Source organism: Nothobranchius furzeri, chromosome 19 (genome assembly GCF_043380555.1).
Source record: "Nothobranchius furzeri strain GRZ-AD chromosome 19, NfurGRZ-RIMD1, whole genome shotgun sequence".
NCBI classification, from domain to species: Eukaryota; Metazoa; Chordata; class Actinopteri; order Cyprinodontiformes; family Nothobranchiidae; genus Nothobranchius; species Nothobranchius furzeri.
Window position 1 is genome coordinate 17058375 of NC_091759.1, and position 24032 is coordinate 17082406.

Here is a 24032-nt window from a genome sequence, read left to right on the forward strand (position 1 = left end):
CACACACACACACACACACACACACACACACACACACACACACACACACACACACACACACACACACACACACACACACACACACACACACACACACACACACAGGTTGTAATTTCATGCTTTCCTCCACTTTCCTGAGCTGCGCTCAGTCCTCTCATTTGCTGCTGCAGACACATGGAGGCAGTCATTTCCACCCATTAGCCCTCTCTCATAGAAGATGACACTGTAGCCTGTTTTGTTCCACTCTTCACCACCTAATAAGATAGTAATAAAAACAGATGCACATTTAAATGTGGCACAGACACGGTTTTTGTTTCACTCTGAGCTCAGAGCAGTTATAATCAACTTTTAGTGTGAAAGCAAAGGGAATAAAAGCTTAAGGTTTTAATGTATTATATATAATAAAAAACAAATAACTGTGAATTACAACATGCATTTTGAAAAAAAAACTTGCAGTATTAATGATCTGGATAGTAATAAATCAGTTATATGATTCAGTGTTCCAATTTATTTTAATTCAGAGTGGGGAGGACACACATGGCTTGAGAGATGGGGGAGTCAAGGATCCAGTTATTACACACATTTTTAAAATATCTAATCACTAGATCATTAAAAAATAACGTAACATTTGACCTAATTCAGTTATGATACGCAGAAATAATTAAAGGATCTAAACTGCCTTTTGAAAAAGTTGGGGCACAAGTCCCTTAATAAAAAATTACGTCCATGCCATGTTCTATATTCTGAATTCAAAACAAGACGTACAGCTTTTATCCACATCTAGCATTAGCTTTAAACAAATAGAATAGTCTCCAGTTGTTTTAATAACTCCAAATGTTATTTACTGTAAAAGTTTTAAGGCTTTTAAACCTTTAAATTGGCTACCTTTGTTGTAAACATCGTTTTGTGGAAGAGAGCACAATCCAGATCCAGTTTTCGCTCCTGCTCCGCTCCAGATTTTCGTTTTCTCGCGATAGCTCGGTAAAATGGCTGTGTCTCGCGGAGCCTCGTGCTGGTCTGGTTGATTTCTAGCTCGCGCCCTTGTTCTGTAACAGAACCCCCCCTTACCCCCACCAACACGCACACACACACATACATACACGTACACACACTGACTGGTGTTGGTGAAATTTATTTTTCTGGCTCCGTGTTTACACATCTTTTAGCCAGACTTTACCCCTCTCTCTTTTAACTTCAAACGGAGTCGCGGTGGATTATTGGACACCGGTGCGGCCGGAGGAAAAGGGGAGGAATGAACCGGGACAGCGGGTATGTCGTTACAAATGTAATTGTATTAATATTCAATGGTTATTCGGAGTTTGAGTGCGAGTAAGCCGCCGTGTTGAGAGAGGTACAGAAAGAGTGGAGAGAGACAGAGGGATATCATGGCCGCTCAGGTCGCCACTCTCAACACTAGCCCGCCACCCGAACTCAAAAAGCCGGATCGGGACATTCAAGAGGAGTCGGTACCGGGAGAGAAGCAACATGAAAATAAGGAAACGGGACATGACGTGGGATCTCCGGGCCTGAAGGAGCTGCAGGACGGGAGCGATGCTGGGAACGCCGGGGGAGGAGGGGATCCTGACATGAAGAACAGCAACGGGAATCTGCCCAGGGTAAATAACAACAGCAGCAATCAGAATGATACAGGCGGACCCGAAGGGAACAACCTTCCCGGAATGGGCCACCACCAGGGCCCCTTTCCTCCACCTCCATACGGCTACAATCAGCCCTATAGCCGGGGCTCTTTTCCTCAACATGGCGGACAACAAAGCCCTGGCATGGCAGCTGCATCGGGGCCAGGCATGATGGACCCTTACCCCCCCAATTCACACGAACACGGCTATCACAATAACTACAACAACTACACCCCCTTCCAGAACAGGACTTCTTACCAGGGCCAAGGATACGGGCCCATGAATTCCCCGCGTAACAGCCAGCCTCCGGCGGCTGGGGGGCAGCCAGGCAAGCAGCAGCCAGGAGGAGGAACCACCGCTATGGCTGCCTCTTACAATAATCACAGGTATAACATGGGAAATCAACAGCCTACGTCTACACCAACTTTAAATCAGCTTTTGACATCTCCCAGCTCTACTAAGAGTTACCCGAACTACCCCCAAGGAGACTATAACAATCAGGAAGGGGCCAACAAGGGACCAGGGGACATGGGCAGCAGTCAGTATGGTGGGGTTCACCCGAGTTGGCAACAAAGGACCCACCATCCACCTCCCATGAGCCCGGGAAACACCGGACAACCACCCAGCAGGAATCAGGTAAACTCCCATTTACTACACCGGCACACTCAGCCAAACTGTGGCCGAGAAGAGGCTGTGTTCAGTTGCATATTGCATTGGACCAGCCATTGTCTATGTAGCAGGAGCTCTATAAAATGGCTGCCTCTGTTTTTCCTCTCAATACCACCCTTACAACAGTGTTTACTCGGAGAAAGAAGCCGCGTGTGCCGCAAGAACCCATCCCAAGAGCTGTGGGAGCCGGTGTGTGTCCCTCCTTGGTACAGGGCAGGAGTTTGACTAAGTAGATCAAGAGTTAGTGAGGAGAACGTGTGTGTGTGTGTGTGTGTGTGTGTGAGAGAGAGCGGAGAATGAGTTTTTTTTCTTCTAGCCTTATGTTTGGATTGCATCGCTGCTCAATTTCTGTGAGAAAACGCCATCAAACGTTTTTTTTTTTTGTGTTGATACCATTAAATTTCCTCACTGGTCCTTTCAGGGCAATAAACAAGATGCAAATGACTGATGCCCGTTAAATAACATTTGCATAATTGCCGGGGAATAGACCGTTCCACCGGGCTGGGTTGAAAGCCGCTTCTTTGCTCATAATTCCGTCTGCTTGCGTCAAAAAAGTGCGATTTGTGATCAGATAATGCTTCATCTTTGACAGGATGATTCATTCCTAGTGGCTCGGTTCGCCTCCCTTTTGTTCCCCCATCTGCTTTTTTGTGCTTATTTTCCTGAAATTGTGCCACCAGTAGTTAAACACGCTGGTTGAGAGTTGTCAAAGTGCAGATTGCCTTTGCTTTGGGATTTGAATTATGGAGGTAAAATCCTGCTGTCAGAGCCAGGAGACAGTTGGTCTTAGGTTGACATGCGAGCTGCGATCTGATTGGTTCCCAGTTCCTCTCCTCTCGGCCATTTATAATTGACTCTAATAGAAGGCTGCAGAAAAAGCCTTCTTTGCTCATTTAACGGGTCGATCACTAACACCACAGTTTTTGGGGGCTATTTTATTGTGATTTTTATCTAAATTTAATTGTATAGCTTTGAAATAAGTCCTTAAGTGGAGATATATCTGCACGCCCCATCAAAACATGAAGAATACACTAAAAGCGATGCATCTTTGTAGTTATTATCTAGTCCTCGTTCGTATTTTTGAAAGCACTTTGTGTGCACTGTTTGCTCACTTCCTCCCTCTGCAGTAATTTGCATTCTGTCTGTACTGATCTAGATCCACCTTTGTTTTTTTATATTTGTGACCAAACCTAACATCACACCTGTGCTTTATTACCTTTTTAGCATAGACCTACACGTGAAGTTATGTTGTCTTTTTTGTTGTTGTTTATTTTTATACTTGTAACTACTCTTTCCAAGGCAAAAGATGGAGTAGGTGTGGTCACGTAGCGTGGTGGTACAGCCCAGCTTCCCACTGGTTTTAGAACAGCAACGAAGGAGATCCGTGGCGTGCGCTCAAATGTCTTCCAACCACGAGAGTTGGACTGGCTGCATTTCTGTTTACAAGCAACCAAGGTGTCAGCCAAGTGTCACAGCTTTTTTTCCCTGCAGGTTTACAATTGCCTAATTTACTTCCACTGGCAGGGTTTCCATGTCAATAGTCATTACCTGGATCTTTCCTTTCTGAGATAACTGCCACACATGTAGTATTTTTACTCTGTAGCTCCTGCCATCTACAATTTAGTTCAAGTAAACTGACTTAAAACTAAACATTAAGCTTTATAATTTAGTATTTGTGGGGGAAAAAATCCATGTAGATCCAGATCATGTTTGCAAGAAGCATGTCATATTTCTGCCTGTTAAGGTAGATTGAAATAATAATGGTGCTGTTTTGTGGAGAAATTTTCAAATGATGAGGTGATAAATTAGTCATGACACAGGTTGTGCTGCCCATGTACAAGAAAGTAGATGTCTGCTTTGTACTACTTCATTCCCAGCAAAGTGGTGTTCATTAAGTCTGACTTTTCCTCTGGAGTTGTGATACAATCACTTGTTGCTTTAGGCTGGAAGATGACTGCTTTTCACACATTGTGATTGCCGCCTTCCCCGAATGACAACGTAAATTGCAGCCACTTACAGCCACATAGTGCACTTTTGCAGTTGGGCTTGAATGGCAGCAAAAGTGTTCGACACAGAATGCTTCAAACCAGATACCCCAATATTTTGTGACTTGATATCAGTGGCAGTAAATGGTGTTGTCAAACGAGCGATTTTGGATAGCTTTAACAGTGGAAAAGATTTGTGTCAGGCTGTTTGTGTTCCTTCCCAGGAAGATCTGCGTCAGATTTTTAAAGCAAAGTTTGTAGTTCCATTTTTATTTAACTATTTATATTTTAGGTGTTATCTGTCATGGGGCACCTAAAGCACGACAGATTTCTCCATATTTACAACAATCACTGTTTGTTTTTTTGTAATATTCCTGATGTAAGAAATGGGAACACTGAAAATCTGAATGTATTGATGCCTATTGTACAGAAAACTAAACAAAGATGTACTTTTCGTACATTTGTTTGCGCAAACATTTTTTGGGTGCTCAGATCTTAGGCTTCTGGTCAGGTTTTAGGCCAGTTTCCCCTATCGGAATGTCCGAGTAATTTTTTACGGATCTTCACAATACATGTGTTTCTCAGTTTTACTGGGCTGGCTCAGAAGAACTACTTTCCGGGCTATTTCAGGAATCAAACGGGTACCTGCTTGGGGTATATATTCATTGGGCGGACTTTGTGGTTAACTCATGCTAATTGGTTGTAACTCGTGGGAAATGAAACCAGTAGATTTTGTTAAACAATCGACATTTGTAAAATTGGAAGAGTTGATGGAGAAGCGTAATGGAGGGAAATGAAAGTGAGCAGTCTTGACTAGGTCTGCCACAAACAATTATTTTAATACCGTATTGACCCGAATATAGGACTACTTCGATTATAAGACAACCCCCCCCCCCCCGATACTAATCTTCAGGAAAAGACAAAAAATAAATACATTTTTAAACAAAATATTTTTATTGAAAATTTGAGAACAAATACTGAGCAAAAATACTATTTTCATGCAAACTATCAGAACTTTGCTGACTTGTGAAATCAAAAGCCAAATGAGGCTTTAATTCAATTTCCCTCTGCCTTGCTGTACTCACTCATGCTGCTGTGGTCCCGGTGTACCATCAGATTGCTACACCTGTCCTGCCAGCTCCTCCCATTGAATGTCATCCTCACTGCCATCCAAGGCATCCATATATGCAATGTTGACACCTCTGCTGAACTGACCACCCATCTTAAAATTTGCATAACTTTGCCATACTATGTTAACTTGCCCAACTTTCGGTCCACTCTGCTTCGGACCTCTCGTCTCCATTTTTTTTCTCCTGTTGTGAACAAACAGCTTGTCGCCCTCTGCTGTTACGGACGTGTAATGACCCCAGACAAATATCTGCATGTGTAAATGCTTAGACCCCGATTATAAGACGACCCCACATTTTAAATTTATTTTCAACCAAAAAAAAAAAAAAAACTCGTCTTATATTTGTGTCAATACGATAATTGACTAATCACCAGTTTTTTGGGCGATTAGCGATTAATCACATCATGTATAAAGTACAGCTTATCATTACATCATTAGCTTCGAGTTTGAAGTGTGATCTGTTATTTGCAATCTAAAAATAAAGACAAGATAATAGCTGTTCTAGTGACAGGGTCCTCATTTGCCGGTGTGTGCACGTTTGATTGCTTCCAAACTCGTCAATTGAAGGAGTGCTTTTTTAACACTAACATAGAGGTATATGATAAATTAGCATTATCATTAGCATTTGTAATGTTTGAGTAAATACATGTCATACATGTGCTAAAGGTAATGAAATCGCCGTCACTACTGTTGTTGTTATAGCTATAAATATGAGTAACTCACTGTTGATGTTAGCAGCTAACGAGAGGTAATTAGCTTAGCTTACAGTGGCAACTGTCCCTCTTCCTCCTCTACCACAACGTGCTTCCTTTTAGGTATTCGTGCATCATCGTTGTGCTCTCGTGAAAGAGAGTTCTACTTTGCTGATTTTGCACTGCACGTGGTTCTCTTATCTTTGTAAAATGCTCCCAAACATTTCAATTATGTTAACTGCTCATCACGATGTCTTGTTCTTCCGGTGACGCGACAGCTGATGTGCTTCAAACAGAAGGGCAGAAATCATCCGAAGGTGCTGCAGCAGGCAAGATGAAAAACAGTGCTTCATAGAATGAAAAACATTGATTATTAAATTTATTGTCAATGATTTAGTTTGCCAACGTCATTGTGACAAATCGTGGTAGCACTAGCCTTGACAATGTGTTGAGAACGCTGTTTCTAAATTTTTGATGTCAAAAATGCAGCAGAAATTCCTCAGCGTTGTAATTTATGCCCCTTTGGGGTCTCTTCGAGAGCTCTGTTAAACAGCATTTCTTTTGGTCATTGAACGTCACTTAGTCTCACAACTGCTTTCTTAATACTTCCCCTGAATGATGTATACTTTGACAGAATATAGTGTCTTCAACATTAATAATGTTTCTGACTGTCTTACGTAGGGCTGCAACAAACGATTATTTTCATAATCGATTAATCTGTCGATTATTTTTTTGATTAATCGGTTTGTTATTGTTTAGCTATTTAACCTATACAAGTGATTAATGCATTTCAGTTAAGAAAAAAAACATAAGAGATTTATGCAGTTGACTGCAATCTATTTTATTGCACATGAACACAGTCAGCAGTGTAAAATGAGCTAAACAGTGCAAAATATCAGTCCTGAATAATTTTTTAGCATTAGCTGGAAGCCTGCTCCTTCCACCATGGATAGTGGCCTCATGTCTTTTACCAGCATGTTTAGAATAGAGTTTGTAAGTGGTATGCATTGCTGGGGGGTGAGTGTCTTGTTCCCCATGTAGTTGTCGTTGCTTGTTTTTTTCTGCATAAGAAACACAAATTGACTGAAATAAGTACACATATAAAATAAAGCAGCACACACACTACAACACTAAATCAATATTATATTATTTGAATTAATTAATAATATACAGTGATCACTTATTTTGAGGGTTACGTTCTACAAAATAGCCCGCAACAGGAGATATTCAGAAAAAAAGTCAAATCTTTTTTACTATAAGTAAGAAGCTCATGAGGTTTTTACTTTGAGTCGGGAGTGTTTAAATTAGCTAGAGAAATGTGAAAAATGTTTATTTTGTGTAATACTGTTTAAGAGACATGATAAAAATGTGTTGTGAGGCGTTTTACAGCGTTAGACAGTAAAACAGCCTTTTAAAGGTACAAAAATGACTTTTTCTGAATTTCTCCTGTATTTAAAAATTGAAAGCGTACAACTATGCCGCGTTATATTCACCTGGACACAGCTCGTTTGTATATTTTTCACCACGGAGTTGTCCTTTTTTTGAATGAGGAACATAGTTATGGGTTCGTGCCGTTTTTCTCTTAACGAGAACATCCTTATAAACAGACGTGCTAAATTTGGCAAGCCCATGATACACAACACGGAGATTCACGATTGCATCTAGTCAATCAGAAGTAGAACACCGTAGACTGACGCGGCAAAAAAAAAAAAACATGTTTAACATCCACTATAACGAACTCGGCTAACACTAAGTCCCAAATTTGATCTACGTGTAATATATTTAGCTTGTTTATTTTCTGTTACTTACCGGGCTGGCTCTTCCTCTGCTGCATCAGCCCCCACATGTTTTCGTCTCAAATGTTCACTTAGGGACGTCGTGCCATGCTAGATGGTTTTTGCATATTTTGCAGGTCACCCGTCTTTTCATGGCATCTAGAGTGAAGTGCTCCCATACTCGTGAGGTTTTTGTCCGGGGTTTCTCTTCAGTTTTGTCGCTTCTATTTTTCTTCCGTATTTCTTCTTGTTCCGCCATCTCTCACAGCAAGATGCGCGTCAGTAACGTGATACGTCACGAAAACCGAGGGCACTTATTGGCTCGTTTCTTCTTCTACGGCTCCACTGGTAGATCAGTGGCTCATTACTGCCACACACTGGCGGCAAATTTAACAGATTGTAACTGATGTCAGATTGTAGTAAAAATAGACTTTATAAGAATAAGAATAAGAACAACTTTATTTATCCCGAGGGAAATTCTTGTGTCATGTACATGCTCAAAGCAGTTGGAGAGACAAAGGAACAGGTGAAATAGAAATATGATATACAATATATTCATTAAAAAAATAAAAAGTAAAAAAAAATAAAAAATAATTAATTAAATACATGACTGCATCCTTGTGGATAATTAAGCCGTCGGTGCAGGCGATTCACAAAAGTGATTAAAGTATTGTGTAAAAGAATATGGGTTTGTAGCAGCATATGATATGATGGGGGGGTAAAAACATATTTACAATCAGAACTCTTGGGTAATATTGCACAGTCGGTGAGGGCACAGAGTAACCAAGGTAATAGTATTTGGAGAATCACCTACAGCGTGAGGAAGAGTTAAAATTTTATGCGGTACAATGTGATAATTAAACAACTAATCGATGACTAAAAAAGTTGTTAACTACTTTAATAATCGATTATAATCGATTAAATCGATTAGTTGTTTCAGCTCTAGTCTTATGGCACTAATCAGTGACATTGCTCACTGGCGAAATGGTTGCGATGTGCTAATGTCCTGGCAAAGTCCTAAAAGCTACTATTTTGTATGGAGACACAGTATCGAAAAGGACAGAGCCATCATATTTTCTCCGTCACCTTCTCCCCTCCCAGAAATGTCCCACAACCTGTCTTGGTTTTGTCCTGATGGTGTTGAAAATGCACCTGAATTTGATTTAGCCACTATTAAATGTTTGCCTCTACTTCCAGAGCTGGTTGTGTTATTGATTAGGAGCATTTTTGTCTTTAGTACGGTAAAATGTTTGTTTTCATAGTTTTTAGTAGGAAAAGCTCCAAATGATGTTATGGTTACAAAGATGGTGCTAAACCTTGTAGACATGACAGTGTTGTAAATACTCTCCACACAACAATACTAAACATTCATAAAGCTAATAAAAATGACAGTGCACTAACTTTTTATGTAATCGTTAAACAACGCACATTGTTTTCAAGCTGCAGTTGTTGAATCACTGTCATCTGAACAAAATATCTGCAGAAATATTTCAAAACCAACCATCAAACTTCCTTTAGCCTAAGATAAACTCAAACTATCCTGCAGAATTAAAGCGATTGTTCAGATTGTTTGAAAGGTTTCTTTTGTGGTTCATTAACTGGCAACTTCTGTGCAGCATAAAGCAGTCAGAGACGCCTGTTTGGAGAATCTGAGATAAATGTTTGCTAGCCTTCATGCTAGTGGCTATCCTAGATTTATTTTAACCTCAAAATTTTAAAACTGCTCTTGCTGCCTTTGGAGATTCTGACATGAAACACACAGCTTCCTACTCTCTCACTGAGACTGCTGTGAGAAGCACACACTTTCCTCTCACTGTGGCAGTTGGAGCAGTGGGTCAGAGCAGTAGAAGATGTTTACTGCTTCCAAACTGATAATGTATTGCGCTAGCGGGAAGCCGCCAGTGGCTGATTCTACCCACCAATCCGAAGTTCCCTCTATAAGTAGGCATGAACTTCAGCCGGCCAATCAGTCGGTACTTGGTATATTGGGTCGTCTGTGCATGAAGCTGACTGCCAGAGATCAGGTCCAGAAATGGTCAGCTGAGCACAGAAAATGCACAGATTAGTCAGATGTGAACATAATTGACCTACCAGAGCAAGGCCGGGCCAACCCAGATGTGAATGCGCCAAAATTGTCTTTTTGCACTATTAATGATATGATATGAAAATACAACACATTTTTTACATGCTGACGGGTCACTGAGCACCAGGTAAAAGCAGAGTTTAATAATAAAGTTGTGACTGAATCAAAGTATTGTTTTCTTGTTTGAGTCATACGCTGACACACCAAGAAGCGGCGGTATTAGAGCAGTGTGCTAGCCTCTGGAAAGTATTTCAGTATAAATGTGGTTTGCCTACAAGACAAGACGTTCATTATTGCAAAAGCTAAAAGCAAACCTATTTTTACGTTTAAACAATGAAACACTGCAAAGTACATCCCAGTAATGAAAGCATGCACCGGCTGCAACTAAATGCTACTTTGTTAGTTAACTAAAATATAAAAATTAAAAGTTATGATTATTATTTCAATCCATGCCCAATTCCTGTGGGTCCACCTCTTGTTTTGTTAAGATTTTGCCACAGCAAATATGTGAATCAAAAGTTTGAAGCTAATACAAGGCTGCTAATGGAGGTTATGATGAGAAAAAGATGCATCTTAAGTAAACTTTGAAGGTTTTCAGTGACATTATGTTGGATTGTGGATGTAAGACTTGTTCTGGACCATTTTATTTGAGTACCTTTGTCGGACTGTTTGCGATGGCCCTGTTCCTTCAATGACATGAGGCTTCAAAGTTAACAATATTTTGATTTCCTGAGAAGTTTGACTAACCCCCAAATTCCACTACCTCCGCTCCGCCCCCGCCTTCTGCAGCCGCTCGCTTCCGAACTCAATTTTTACTGGTACCCGCTCTACAACGGCTCTGCTCCAGTGCGGAGACCTGAGGGGGGCAAACAAGCATGCGCGTGATTTTCGAGACCTTGCGATACAGTCCGAGCAATAAACGTGGAAGTTAGATCCAAACACCCGTTGTGTGGGAGAAGCATCGGCATGAGCTGTTTCATCTGCCCATCATTTGTGTTGAGAGATCAGCAGTGTTTGGATCAACAAAGTGTGACTACTTTGATAGTGGAAACTGTATTTATGGCTTATTTTTGTGCATTTAAACTTCAGCCGCCATTGATCGTTGTTAAAAGTTGTTAAACCTGTGCATATGAAACAAAAAACGCCTTTTGTTTATCGATTTATTGTGAAAAACGGAAGTTGTGCTTGCTCCTTTTCCTGTTGGGCGGTTGTGATTTCTGTCCATTTACTGCGGAGGTGCTCCGGCGTCCGGCAAAAATAGGATTGATTCTATTTTTGCCGGACGCCGGAACAGAGGGCGGCGCACTGCCGGAGCACGGCCGCAGTAGTGGAATGGCTCTGATTGACTACAACGGGACCGATTTTGCTCCGGCGTTCGTGTCGGAGCGGAGCGGAGGTAGTGGAATTTGGGGGTAAAGCAGTCACGGTGTCAAAACATGCGACATGGAAAGTTGTAATGTGCGAAACTAATAGGCATAAAAAATATACCTCTTAAAAATGGTCAATAAAAAGCTCAGTTAATGGTCAATAAATTAATCCAATCGCCCAAAATTTGTTTTGATTAGAACGTTGATGTTACAGAGCAGTGTTTAGGTTGAAGTTTCTTTTAAAGCCATCTCACTCTACAAAATCAGCCTGCCTGCATCCTCCTGTAATTAAATTATTTCACTCCTCATTCATCAGCACATTTGGGCTTTTAATTGCAACAGATGCATCTCTTTGTAATATATCCCCACAAAGTGTTTTTATGGTGCCTTTCACCTGTCTGCGGCCACCTGATTGATGAAATATAGTGATGATTTAGTGGTTGATGAGAGCTAATATTAGGGTTTTTATTACGAGTGGCTCCAGTTTGTATTAAGAATTGCTTTTGGATGGCTTAACACCGGCAGGTGTTTCTCTAAGCTTGAAACATGGGTGCGAGCCTTCAGGAATGCCCTCCTAGCTCTGCAAGGCCGACATCCCACACTCAGTAAGAACTGAATCATAATCAAACCAAGTCAGCAAGTACTTGTCTAAAAAGTCCCACAGTTGAAGACGGAAAGGAAAATGCCAGTCCATGGGTTTTGTGCTGCCTGCTGCTACTGTATTTACACATGGCTTAGAGCTCATGTGAGAAAGCAGCCTGGCGGCAGAGTGTAAAGACTAAATGTAGAAACAGTGTATTAACATACTTTTTTAGCATATCACAGGATGTGGTGTAAAATGAATAATTTATGGCTCAAAAATTCATATCAATCATGATCATTTTTTAAAATTAGACCTTATCTTACCTGCATATTATTTTTATCAGGTCTAGGTCTGATTATTTTAATGGTTTAGTTTGTCTAATGCTTCAGTCTCTTATTGTAAGAAACTGACCTCAATGTGATGAGAAAATACCGATGCACCAATATAATTAGAAATTCTATGTTATGATACAGACCTGGACAAAATTGTCTTGAATTAAGTCTATTATAAACACATTACTGCATTTAATACTTCTACAAGTGCATTGGCCGCAAAAGTTGAGGATGGGAAGAAAATTGGAACACAATAAAATAGGACAGTTAGTGTTTTACGCTGGTGGGAAGAGAAAATATTTATACAAGCAACATCTTGATTTTGTAACATTACCAAGTCATTGAGCTTTTTAAGGAAAACGACTTGGTCAGATTTTGATTCTCTTAATTTCAGTGAGGTGTTGTAAACCTGTTGTGTGAGCGGTTATTTAAGGCTAGGTGCACTCTGTGCGATTTTTTTTAACCCATTTTGAGCTGGTTTTCCTTTCTTTGAGTTCGGGGCGAGTGTTGTTTTGTGTGTCGTGTAGTATAAAGAGGGTTTTGAGAAGTTAACACCTCACAACCAATCAGCAATCATGCAGTCGCACAAGTATAAAAGATGTTAAAAATTCTGCCCGTCCCTCGTGAAGGTATCACACTGAAGCATCTCCATGAAACAACTGTCCCAGAACGGCTCACACAGCGCATGCGCCAACATGGCTGCCCATGTCCATACGGTTTTTCTCTGCACACCATGGTAAGGATTGTCCAGAAAGTGTATTTGCCTTTGTTTACGTAAAATAAAATAGATCCCAAAGCCTCAATTTACTTTCTTTTACCAGTCTTCCTTCTTCATCCCCACGTAACCCCCTCCCCGTGTCCCCTGATACAACCACAACAGGCCTGAAGGACAGCTGATTTCAACAGTCTCCTGGTTAGGGCTGCAACAAACGATTATTTGGATAATCGATTAATCGGATGGGGTCTCGACACGATTAATCGATTAATCGGATTACATAGGGACATTTTTAAAAACTGCTAGGGAAACGTTATTTTTCTCCTTCCTTCACTTTATTAAACACAACATTATTAGAAAACAGTTCAATAGCAGAAAAACAACATGCCATCACCTAAATTGTCTTATAAGGTGTATAGACAGAGACCCTAAGCTACACCTATCTGTGACCTAAAATGCTTGGTCCAAGTTAAACAGCTTAAAGAGCAAGTCAACCCCTACCAGAGTCTAACTCCACTCCTGCTTTATGTTTGAAAAATGCAACACATGCTGTTGCCTGGCAGACCGAGAGGGCGGAGCCGCTAACAAATACACACACACTCAGGCTCACGACAGCATTGTGACATCATAATGTACCAGTTTACATCATATCATACTTCTTAGCCAATAGCGGTGGCAGATTTAAATTCAAATACAGTGCAGAGTTTTTACCTGACAACGGCACAACACTGCCAGTTTTAGGCAGAATATTTAAATTTTAACTAAGATGCACTGAAGTGCCAAATTATTGACGACACGTGTCTGCAGCACGATTAGACACTCGTTTATTTAGTTTATCAGCAAAAAAAAGTTTATTTGGGGGTGACTTGCTCTTTAAGGGCAATTCTCATCTGTTTTGTTTGATCTCATCCGTAGACATTATAACTGGGGATGTTAAACAACTAATTTTTAAATGTAATTAAACATAGGCTGTGAATTAATTAAAATTAATCACTACCATATTTCCAAAAATGACTGAAAAATACCAACTAAAACAAAAGTAAATGAATGCCACCCTCCTTGTGATGATGCCCTGGGCAACTGCCATAAAGTCACATCAAGAAATCCTGCTGATCATTCCAATGATCCCAAATAGACTCACATTAGGCCACATGAAAGCAACTGAACCCAAAAATATATTAACCAGTATATAACTGCACTCTCACACAACACGCCTGCAGCAACAGTTAGGACTCCTCCCTCCCTTTTAAAAGCGTTTTCGCTTCTGAGGACATTGTGGTTGTAAAACCACATGTTAGTAGTCTGGCCCCGGTGTGATCAACCAGTTTCTGCGGGAATGTGACGGCGGAACCGGTTCGCAGCGGCGCAAGTCCCCCCCCCCCCCACCCCACCCCACCCCCCTGCCCCCCCCCCCGCCTAACTAATAGCGTCGCGCTTACAATTTTATGGACTTTTTTATACGAGCTTAGGGCATGTCTAGCCTGTGTAATAATCCGGGGCTTGGGTGAATCACTTTTGAAAAGTTTTTAACTTACCCGGACACAGAGCTCTCTCCCTCCTCGCTGATGATTCTGACATGCTTGCGTTTAAGACGCTGCATCATCACCGTAGTATCCCCGCGCCATGCTGTCTGACCTACAAACGTTGAATGTCTTCGCCTGATTTAACTGAAAATGCTCGCAAACTTTAGAAGTTTTTACTTTTTTGGAGTCTCGCTGCTTCTGCCATGTTCCTCTTACAAACACCTGCCGGCTCTCCACCGGTCTGCGCGCAACGGCGGGCGGGAGGGGAGGGGGCTTTTGGAAGAGTTGCGCAACACAACGAATCGATGACGCAATTCGTTGCCAACGCTTTTAGTAATCGATTTTCATCGAATTTATCGATTCATTGTTGCAGCCCTACTCCTGGTCTTCTGGGTTTTTGGAGATGAAGGTCCAATATCTTGTGTTAAGCCTACTATTCTTTAGCACATTTTTAGGACTGACATGTTGCTACCGCATGTACAGTTTCAGCAGTCGAGTTGCATTATATTGGGTCGTACAGTTTGAGAACATGACCTTGAGTTTTGCCCTGTGAGGAAGTCATACAGTTTGGAGATGGAGCTAAATGGTATGAGTGAAAAAGTCTTTATTCGTATCATGATGCTTATCAATAACAAGAAATTACTGAATTTTAAAATGAAAGAAGAAAGTCTTACCTGTTCAGAGAGGTATGTACCGTATACCCTTGTTTAGTAAGTAAGTAAGTAAGTAGTTTATTTATAGAGCGCCTTTCACAGATATAAATCACAAAGCGCTGTACAACATGATAAAGATCAGGGCAAATACCTCTAACCAATAAAAACGTCATAAAAACAATAGCAGTGATAAAGTAGAAAATTAAATCATTAGTATAAACAAAGTGAAGGTGTGAACCCAAACAAAGCCATCTTTTTGAAACATTAATTGTTTAATTAATTAAATGTTTAATTTCAACAGGAACTTAATGTCAACAACAAATACTGTCCAATCCTACTTGATACTGAGGATATTGTCTTGCTTTTAATTCTAGGTTTTGCTGTTGAAATTTTTTTTCTGCTTTACAGTAAAAATTACAGAAGTCCAACAGGAAATCCATTCTTCATTCATGAATGCAACAACTAGGGCTGTCGCGGTTGAGGAATTCCTCCTGCGGTGATTCAGGGTGGCTTAATATTGCGGTGTGCGATATTATTGCAGCACTTTTTTGTATTGCAGTACTATCTAAACATAATGTTTACACATTTAAAAAAGGTTAAAAATTGCCGTGCCTTCTTCAATAACACTTTACTGAATGCAGATCAAAGGGCAGTAACAACACAGATCGCAGTAACGCTTGTTTCTCCGACAGTCGGAGTCCGACTGAACTTAAAAACAACAAAATTCAGGAGACGGTTAAACTTTTAAATGCTAATTTGGCTGCAGCATCTAACAAATAAGAAACAAGTCCCCATTTTGTTTAGTTGTTTAAAATCAAGCATAAAAAATTACATGTATCGGGCGCGCGCTCGCTGGGGGGCGGGCGCACTATCATTTCACTTTCACACACACGAATGACGGTGCTTTATAGCTCGGTCACGTCCTTGTTACCCACAAGGAAAACCAGCATGTTAACCGTATACGGTTTCAGAGAGGATCTGAGAGGGGTGGCAACATTTGCAGCAACACTGAAAACCCTCTCGGATGGTGCGCTCGTTGCACTAAAGGTTGGGTTATGCTTGACGCCTCCGCGAGGTCCGCACGGCTCCGCGCGGAAAAGTACTTGCGTGCGACTGGCGAGCAAAGGGAATCTCTCCCGGTTGTTGCTCCACCATGTCAGGGGGTTTTCTTTAGGGTGGATGCATTCCTCCTGCAGGTAGCGAGTGAGCTCCAGCTCGGCTCAAACTCTCTTCAGGACGGTTGCAGAAGCAGTGCTTGTCCGGGACTTCAGGAGGTCTCCGAGCGTTTATTATTATTTTTTTGCCGCTGGTGGCAGCTCTGTCTCGGCCAAGGACTCTGGCTGCGCAGCAGCTGACGTACTGAAAACCAAAGTGCTCCCAAAGGAGCAAAGTAACGTTTCGTTTTGATACCAGTGCAGCCGTCCTTCTCAACATGCATCATTGAGTTGAACCAAGTTCAGTAATCGCTTTGGCCCATGATGCAGCGCGGTGGGCTTCTTCATATTGCGATATTTCATTTTTGCGGTTACCGTGACAGCCCTAGCAACCACGCTGTTTCACTTCATCTACTTGGCTTTTAAATATTCTCCTTTTTAGTTTCTGAGTTTTTAATATTCAAATCTGTATCAGTCCTATTTTTAGATGCTTTTGGGTAGACCCATTCCTGACATTTCTTTATTCCATCCTCTTTTTCATCGTGCAGAGGCTGGCATTAGATAAAATGTGTCTGATAATTCAGATCCCAATGATATCATCATCAACAACAAGCGGAGTTACAGTATTTCTGACACACAAGACACTTTCAAAACCGCTAAGGAAAGCAACACAGATCAAAACAAAAACGAACTCCCTTCTGCTGCTTAAATAGGGACGTTTACGCTGCTTTTTAGTCTTCACTGCTGAGTAATGGTTCTCTACAGGCCACAGACCGCATGCTGCCTCCTGGCATCTCTATATGTGTGTGTGGGGTAGTGTGTGTATGTATGAGGGAGAAATGGTGTCGGTGATACCCAGGGAAGGGAGGGGGGTGTTTTGTGAATGATCTTCGTCTGTCCCTGACAGCTGTGTGTATTTGTGCATAAAGTATGGTAGTTACTTTGTGTGTGATTGTGTGTGTGTGTGTGTGTGTGTGTGTGTGTGTGTGTGTGTGTGTGTGTGTGTCCCTGCCTCAGGAGTCTGACCTGCTCTTACTCCTCATGTCACCAGCCATTCGTCTTTGTGTACAAACACCAGCCTGTTTCATCTCGCTGACAGCCACGAGACAAACTTATGGCTTCCAACCCTTTTCTTGTTTTTGTTTCAAGAAGCATCCCACACAAAACATCACAGCACTGATGAAACACTAAGGCTTTTATCTGTCCAAGAGTTATACCACTAGTCTTTCAGTGAACAATGATGTGTTATTAAACACACGCTGATGGTGAAAATGTGCTGATGGGTTTAATTGTGTGATGTGTGCTACATCTGACAGTACAGTGGGGGAAAACGAGCCCCTTATGGACAAATGTCAGGCTGGGGCTTTTGCTTAGGCCCATGCTGAAATGTAAAAGTAATTCATTTCTTTTGACATTTAGCTTGGAAAATGTTCTAGATTAGCATAGTAATATCCTTCAATGAGCCTGTGCGGGACTACAGACTCATTTGCATGACGTATGGTGTGTGGGTTCTTATGAAATAAAGTGGTTAACCTTTAAATAGGTGCGAATGCTGTTACTGAAAAGGTAAAGAATGATGCTTCCTTGCAGCTTTTATATGCCTCTCACCTTTGATCTGCATTAGAATAAAGGCCAATGGTTTGACTATAAAGCAGAGAGAAACAAACATTAGTATATGGAGCTGGAACTGATTGTTTTGGTTTGTAGTTATTACGTGTTTTTTGTGAATTGTTCCTTCTGGTCTTATTTTGGCATCGCTGAATCTATTATAAATGGAGAGGTCATCCAATGTGGGTTTTTCTATGTGCAGCTATGTATAGGTTATGGGCAGCCGACGGACGATATGTGGGCCAATATTCATAGCAAGGTTTCTCAACTTATTTGCGTGTTAAAATGTCACTAATATAAGTGAAGGCTCAACATCTCTTAACTCAACCAACTCTTGAATCTTAATTTTCTGCACTGCACAGTATTAAAATCAAATATTTACCAGAAAAAAAAACTTTTGGTACACTTGCAGCAACTTCAAAGCAACAAACCCCTCTTTTCTAAGGCTTCCTATAGGAATATTCGTGGCTCTGCCTATCATTAATCGACCGTCCAATATATCTGTCTACCTTGATTCCCTGTCCTCGTGTATGCACAGGGTTTCTGTTTGTTTGTGTCATGTCTGTGTTGGCTTTACGCTGGACCAGCTTCTAGTTCATGTAGAATAAAACAAATAAATTATAGAGAAAGTTTTTTGCTAAGTATTAGTGTCTGCCTTTTTTCCCACTGATATCTGCTTCACCGTAATTGTCTAATTCTTACTTTCTGATATAAACCGATATATGTGGGGTCCCCCCCAAACAAAAACTAAACCCTCAAGTAACCAACATAACATATCTCCTATCATGCATACATAAACTTAAGACATTATCAGCACCAAATATGACAATTTATTCAATTTAGGGTTGGCCATTTGTGCCAAACAAACTAAAATATCTCAGAAAGCATAGATTTTAATCCCAATATTGTTCGATGACTGTATGCAGATAAAACAGGTTGAAGCTGTAAATGAGCCAAGTGCTTATGTTGTGCTTCTCTCTGTCAGGGTGAAGTTTTGGAACTGTTGTTGTTGTTGCTCACCAAAAAAATGCAAGGTGCTCATTTCAGGTATGACTGGGAAAAAAGTGGTCAGTGTGCAGTGAATGTCTTTAGATTTTAAGCTACATAAGAGCCACAGAAAGAATTGGTGTGTTAGTAGTGCTGCTTTTGTCAAAACACAAAACCATTAAGATTCTTATGTAATTTGATATTTTACAGCTAGTTATTGAATTCGGTGTAAACTAGTAGACTTAATAATATATGATTAAATTAAAATGAACGTTTTGGGACGGATTTGCTGCTCTATCTTTAACTCATTTTTTTAGATTTAGGTGAAACGTGAACATTCCATCATCTTATAAAGGGCAAGGGGAAACCCTGTCGCAAGTTTGTCACGGAAATCTGTAAGTTTTGATAGGTGGCCGATCAATCAGATCATCCCTAGTGCATATACATATTATACGTATTAGTTTAAATTATATGAATATGGCAATCAAGGATCCAATCATAGCTGTATATATGGTATACAGTTTTGTCAAACCACTAAGGAATTCAAAATAATCACCAACTCAGTTTGAAGCCTCTTATACAAACAATGGCCTTTTTACATCCAGATGTCCAATAAAAATACTCCATTACATTTAATGGTCCACAAAAGTCTTACGTTCACAATACAACATCATTTACCACATAAAACATTCACAATTTCCTTCAGATGCATATCTTATAATCCCTGTTACCATCCAAATGTTGGCTTCAAAGTTTTGAGTGACAATAGGTGAAGGCTTACCTCTCACCTCTGCATGGTGCAAAATCCTCAGCTGTTGGCTGACAGGTCAGAATTACCACTCTCTATTATCGTGTGTGTGTGTGTGTGTGTGTGTGTGTGTGTGTGTGTGTGTGTGTGTGTGTGTGTGTGTGTGTGTGTGTGTGTGATCCAGCAGCAGTGCTGTTTACAGTTGACTGATGAATCAAATAGCCAATGAAATTATGAAAACAAAGTTTCATGCAGAACCCTCTTTCTTACTGGAAATCTGTAAATAATCTCCAGATTATTAAACATAACTGTACAAATTTAAAGCTACTAAACCTAAATGCAGAATATTTGCTTTATGGACCAGATTAGAGCTGATTGTTTATCTTTTTTCTGTTTACACCTCAAAACATTCAAATATTGCTTAAAATTAGCCTTTTCCTACAGGCTCTCCCATTAAAATACACTGCAGTTTTTCCTGAAGTAGGGCTGGGCAATAAATCGAAAATTTATCGTTATCGAAATTTTTGACTATTATCAAGATAATTTATTCCATGTCAATAAATTTGATAATAAAAATTGAAATGATGTGTTTAGGTTGACAACATTCTTGTCCCTTTAAGAAGCTGTACCACATTGAGTCACGTAAAAATGTGACTCAACTAATACATGTGACAGCCCCATCTAGCGGACGACTTTTGTTTCTGTGCATACCTGTAGTTATCGTCCATTTATCGTTATTGAGGTGAAATCCTCAATATATCGTGATATTGATTTTAGGCCATATCGCCCAGCCCTAGTCTAAAGTAATATTTGTGGAAAAAAATTCTACGATTTAATGTTAGATTTGTTAAACTTTTGGGCTCTTGATTAATGTTTGTTTATTTATACCAATTTAATGAATTTAGTGCTTTGAGTGGTTATATCCATGACAAACTAAGTAGTTGACATTAACAATTTAGATGATATATAATTTTTTTTAGCAATGTAGTATTTTTAGTTTCTTCAATCTTTCAATCAAAATAATGATGTTTTGTTAAGATAGGAAATGTTAGTCAGGCTTTGCCTCATTTGGGTCCCATCGACTTTGTCTCACATAAGCCTTTTTTAAAACCGTCATGGCGGACAAACCTAAGATCATGTGTGCTACAGCCATGTATAAGCTGATTCAGACTGAAGGAGTCAAAAGCACGGGAGTCCTTCAAGCTAGCGGACATTTACTTGGTGTTTTTTCTTCTTCGTTATCCATTCTTGCTGTTTGTTCCAAAAGTACCTAAATGTTTGTAATGAAAATGGAAGAGACCTTAGGAAGAATAGCTCCGCACTATGGTGGGAGCTAATGAGGTTCTCAATTAATGAATAGATGAATCAAACATTTTTAGACCTATTTTAAGTATTTCACTTTTCTAATATATTTATGTATTTATTCATAGTTATATATGCGCCCGAGTTCTATTTTTAATACTATATCACAAATCACCATTGCTGAAGTGGTCTTTGATTTTGTATTTTAATTTTGGAAATAGGGCAGTTGTATACATTATCAGCACAGCATTTTTTTGTTATTACTAATAACTTGGTGGAAGTAAATTAATTTTGCTTGATAAATATTTAGTAATCACACAGGTTGAGGTGTAGAAAAATGCATTGATGATTGTTTTCTAATTATAATACAATGTTTTAAAACCACAATACATTGCATTAGAAATAAATCAAGTAGTGCATCCCAAATAAAATCTAAAGACTCATTGAATCCACATTAGTTGCCTGGTTCATGCCAACATTAGACTATTGATGTATGACAATGTGATGTTTTATCGAATTGTTTTGATTTGAAGATTTACGTCCCACATCAGTGTGAGAATGCAGAAAAACGACCTCCGTGGTTTAAATTGTTTCAGTTTGTCCATGAGTCATTATACTGTATGGAAATGCTTTTACTGACGTTCTGATTCTAATATTGACATCAATCAGCCTACTTACTGTTCTTATCTGAGATCGCAACAAGTCTTGTTATAACACATCTCTGTCTGTGTGTACATATGCATATGTGTGTGCATTCGTGCAAGAGCAGTGTCAGACTTGTCTCTCTCAACACGAGGCAGCTGGTGTCCCGGGCCAGGTCCTTAAACAGCCTCACTCAGCAACTTGGGTATTCCTAGCGTGTTACTGGGTGGCACACTTTTTGTAACAGGTCATCCAGGGTGCTAGTGGTCAGCCTGAATAAGCATCCTTCCTGGCAGCACATGTCATGATGTAAGCTATCATTGTCCTTCCTACAATGCTGACGGAGGAATCATGCTTGAAAAACGGAGCACCTTCTTCTTTGAGTAGAAGATGAGAGCAAAAATGACTTTTTCTTTCATGAGGTTTCCTGCTGAAGTGCTTGTGTGACCCCAGTGCCTCTATTTTAACTGTGCTCTTAAAATTGCTGGTGTTTTACTGGCTGAGTATTACCTTTTTCTCTTGTCTGGTTTTTGCTTCAGTCTTCTATTGACCTGTGTAGATTAGAAAGCTCAAAATGCATCATGATGAAGTAGCAGAACTGGTCTTGAGGGATATGTTTAGTGCTTTGGTTTGGTTTTGGTTTAAAATTGTGACTTCTGGGACCAGCAAATTGTTGCTTTGTCATCAGTTTTGGGGAAAGAGTTTATTTTTTACCAGTTTAAGAGAGGTCCCATAACATTTATTACAATGATGAATTATTTTCTTTTTAATTGAGTGCTTTTGCTATTATGTTTCTTTGTATTATAAGTATATATATGTTATATATTTTACTGTTATGCTCTCATTAAATGCTCTACATCCTCATTTTCAAGACCTAGCCTTTTAGGGAGTGGTAGATAGTCTGTTACTTTGATGCCTCACAGTATGGTAATTAATCAGACAAGTTAAAAGTCAGAACAGTCTTGCTGCTGTGATGTTTCTAATAGAGACACAAGTTCTGACTCATGACTGAAGAACTGGTACCATTTTAAACTAAAAGATGGACTGGGTGAGGCCAATGTTGTGTCTAAAAGTGGCTCTTTACTGCAAAGCTTTGCTTATATTTGGCAACAAACTGTTATTTTAACTGTAATGAATATAACACAGTATTGAACTTAGAGATGCACTGATATAAAAATATGGGCCAATACTGATATGCAATATTAATAGTGCTATTGTGGCTAGGGCTGCTCGATTATGGCAAAAACAATAATCACGATTATTGTGACTTAAATTGAGATCTCGATTATTTAGGACGATTTTTCAATTTATGTTGATTTTATTTGTTTTTATTCAGTCATAAAACTGCTCAGGGCACAATCAGGACAAAAATAAGAAACAAGATGATCACTAAAAGAACTCCTGATTACCAGTATTAAAAGACCAATATACTTATAGCTCATAGTCTATGACCCAGGGGCTATAGACCTTGGTTTAACTCATGTAAGTCTAACCAGTACAGACCCAAATACCAATATCTTGCAAATACTGACAGCAAGAATTATACAGTGGCATTTATAACAAATAAATGCAAATAAATTGATGTTCACAAAATGTTGCATAACATTTATTGAGTCGTGTCAAGGTGCTGTAGGAGAGTGCACTAGCAATGTGTCCTCAGAGAGGTTAGTTATTAGTTATCAGTAGGGCTGCAACAACGAATCGATAAATTCGATGAAAATCGATTACTAAAAGCGTGGGCAACGAATTGCGTCATCGATTCGTTGTGTCGCACAACTCTTCCAAAAGCGCCCCCCCTTCCCGCCCGCCGTTGCGCGCAGACAGATCAGCGCGAGGGAGAGCCGGCAGTTGTTTGGAAGAGGAACATGGCAGAAGCAGCGAGAGTCAAAAAAGTAAAAACTTTTTAAGTTTGGGAGCATTTTCAGTTAAATCAGGCGAAGCCATGCGTTACCTGCAACGTTTAGGTCAGACTTAGCATGGCACGGGATGATGCAGCGTCTTAAACGCAAGCATGTCGGGATCATCAGCGAGGAAGGAGAGAACTCTGTGTCCGGGTAAATTAAAAACTTTTCAAAAGTGATTCATCCAAGTCCCGGATTATTACACAGGCTAGACATGCCCTGAGCTCGTAAAAAAAGACAGGCTAGACATGCCCTAAGCTCGTAAAAAAAGAGTCTAAAGTCGTGAGCGCGACGCTTATTAGATGAGCGGGGGGACTCGCGCTGCTGCGAACCGGTTCCGCCCAAGGCCGGATTAACTGGGCAATTGCCCAGGGCCCACGAACTCTAAAGGGCCCAGGGCACGAGCAAATTACTGTATCTATAATTTCCCGCTTTATGAGGACTATGGTGACCGTACGTTCCGTTTTCCCCGGACGTGTCCACTTTTCACTCTCTGTCCGGCGCGTCCGGACTGCGGGTTCTTGTACTGATGAAAATGTCTGGCTTT

The 24032-nt window shown here is 40.2% G+C and overlaps 1 protein-coding gene across 1 annotated transcript in view; it reads left to right on the forward strand.

Annotated features, from left to right (window-relative positions):
- Window positions 1–974: 974 nt before the first annotated feature.
- The window catches only part of arid1ab (AT-rich interactive domain 1Ab), a 94774-nt gene continuing 71716 nt past the window's right edge, over window positions 975–24032 (forward strand). The window contains exon 1 of the mRNA XM_015976791.3: window positions 975–2273. Coding sequence (XP_015832277.1) covers window positions 1386–2273 — 888 coding nt within the window. The 5' untranslated portion in view covers window positions 975–1385. The remainder of the gene's footprint in view (window positions 2274–24032) is intronic.